The sequence below is a fragment of the Montipora foliosa genome, chromosome 10 (genome assembly GCF_036669935.1).
Source record: "Montipora foliosa isolate CH-2021 chromosome 10, ASM3666993v2, whole genome shotgun sequence".
NCBI classification, from domain to species: Eukaryota; Metazoa; Cnidaria; class Anthozoa; order Scleractinia; family Acroporidae; genus Montipora; species Montipora foliosa.
This window is the reverse complement of record NC_090878.1, coordinates 27,052,536-27,055,035: the sequence shown is the minus strand read 5'-3', so window position 1 is coordinate 27,055,035 and position 2,500 is coordinate 27,052,536. Positions and strand designations below refer to the sequence as shown.

The following is a 2,500-nucleotide window of genomic DNA, read 5'->3' as shown; positions in this document are numbered from 1 at the left end:
TTAAAGACATATCTTTTATGAAGTTAGCATACAGTTTATGATCATTTTAAATTAATTCTTTCGGAATATACCGATTTTATTCAATTATGTATTGCAAAGCGTCTTATTATATATTGTAATTTTGGCGCTATATGGTCCTATATAAATTGGAGTTGAATTATTATTATTATTATTATTATTATTATTATTATTATTATTATTGTTATTAGTATTATTATTATTATTATTAGTATTATTATTATTAGTAGTAGTAGTAGTAGTAGTAGTAGTATTAATTTTATTGCCTCGCAAATTAGTTTACGTTTAAAATCGTGTAAATATATATATGTATATATGTATATAAAGTGTGAAACTTGATTTTCGTAAAGCAGTGCTCAATACATAGAAGTAGAGCGCAGTATATATGGAAGAAAAAGACAAATAAACTACAAGTTCATCCCTACAAGCCTGTTTCGTGGTCGCCCACTCATCAGGGGATTTAATGAGAATAAACTTTACCATCGCTTATATACAATATAGTTTGTCTAATTTATGCAGTGCGAAATTAAGTTTAGTTATTGCGCAGGAGGGCTTTTTTTCTGTGGCGGCAAGAAGGCACGAGTTAGGGTTAGGGTTAGGGTTAGGGTTAGGGTTAGACAACAACAACAACATCATCGACAACACCAACACTAACACCAACACCAACACAACAACATCGAACACTTTATTTCCTGGCGCATTCTCTCATCGCACTCGCCGTACAACACCTCAAGCAAAAGATGTAACCTCTGCCTCAAAGAAAAATTCCTAATCATCTGCCGACCCGAACTATCCACACTAAACAAACGTAACGAACTCGTGTCTTCTTGCCGCCACAGAAACAAAGCCCTCCTGCGCAATAACTAAACTTAATTTCGCACTGCATAAATTAGACAAACTATATTGTATATAAGCGATGGTAAAGTTTATTCTCATTAAATCCCCTGATGAGTGGGCGACCACGAAACAGGCTTGTAGGGATGAACTTGTAGTTTATTTGTCTTTTTCTTTCATATATATATATATGTATATATGTATGCTTATCTCTGTTGTCAATAAACGCCTTTCTTTTTAGTTTCCACCACATTACTGAGTGATGAAATCACCCTCACGTGCTTTAGCCTCCCACGCAGACATTCTAAAGCCATGACACACTGTTCAACATTTTTTGAACAACAACAAATGTTAAACCATGTGTCACCCTTTTTAGGGCTTCGTCACGTTCCTCTCCCACGAGCTCGTGGGGTGTGGGGGAGGAACGCGTGGCGAAGCCCTAGAATGTCTGCGTGGGAGGCTACACGTGCTTAAGTTCTGAACAAATAAACCACGTGGTGATGGTTTCAAGTTAAGGTATGAACTTTAATTTTTCCACTCAAAACCACCTGCATTTAAAATATTTTATGGACTGAAAATGACTTTCAATGAACCCCATGCACTGTAAACAGGTTGCCCACGAGCATTTTTTTTTTTAAAATTGCGTTTCCCGTAGTATGCCAATGATCGCAAAAAATATTGCATTTTTGTTTAATTCGGAATGAGAATCTACTAAATCGGTATCCAGAGCCCTTAAGCTTGACTGTGGTCAGAAATAAGGCCACGGGAAATCTTTGCGGTCCTCTTTGGGATCACTTAAACAACCTGTCGTTTAATGGACCACATAGACAAAACTCATTGCTCGAGGCCAATTACACACCTCTTTGCAATTTTGAATATTCGATTTTTTGCTCCGTTTCCTTTACCCTATTTGCATATATAGCAATGAAAATAAAATCATTATAAGAACTGTGTTTTTGTTTTGACGGATGTTTTAAAGCGTAAGAATCCGCAAGAGGAATGACAACTAAGTTGTGCGTGGGCATCTGCGAATTTAGCTGATGTCAGCTGTTCTAGTAGACATATGAAAACGTGTACATGTGAAAAAATGTCTCAAGGATGCTTTTTTGTTCTCTCCATAAATTCCGTACAGAATTGGATCCAAAACCGTGTTTAGAAAAATGAGAAGCTGGCAACCTATCCACGTATACTCTCCTGCTCCGTCAGCGAGGTGAAAATACGCCAACGTTCGATTAATCATAAAAGGTGCCCAGCAAACTGCAAAAGCAAAGGAATAAGCTGCAAGAGTTTTGGCAACTTTTCGATGGCAATTGTTGGGCGCTGTTGTGAAACTGTTTCGTGTGGTTAAGGCTCTTGAGCGCAAAGTCAGAAATATGGTGCTTTGCGCATATATCATGTACGTCAAAGGAATGATGAAAGTACACACTCCGTGAATGCTGTAGTACACTTGTTTTCCTAAATCTCCAAAAGATGTATTGGTGCAAAGCAATAAACCACTCGGGTGCATATCAACTTGATAGGCGTAAAGCAAAGGCGATCCAATCACCAAGCTAGCAGTCCAAATAGCTATGATCTTTCTTTTCTTGTTGTTTGTTGCTGTCGCTCTTGCACTGAAGGGAGTTACTACAGCTTTGCGTCGCTCAAAGCT

General features: G+C 37.6%; 1 protein-coding gene across 1 annotated transcript in view; it reads right to left on the bottom strand.

Annotated features, from left to right (window-relative positions):
* Positions 1-1,381: 1,381 nt before the first annotated feature.
* The window catches only part of LOC137972467 (QRFP-like peptide receptor), a 1,570-nt gene continuing 451 nt past the window's right edge, over positions 1,382-2,500 (bottom strand). The window contains exon 1 of the mRNA XM_068819217.1: positions 1,382-2,500. This exon is cut by the window's right edge and continues 451 nt beyond it. Coding sequence (XP_068675318.1) covers positions 1,886-2,500 — 615 coding nt within the window. The 3' untranslated portion in view covers positions 1,382-1,885.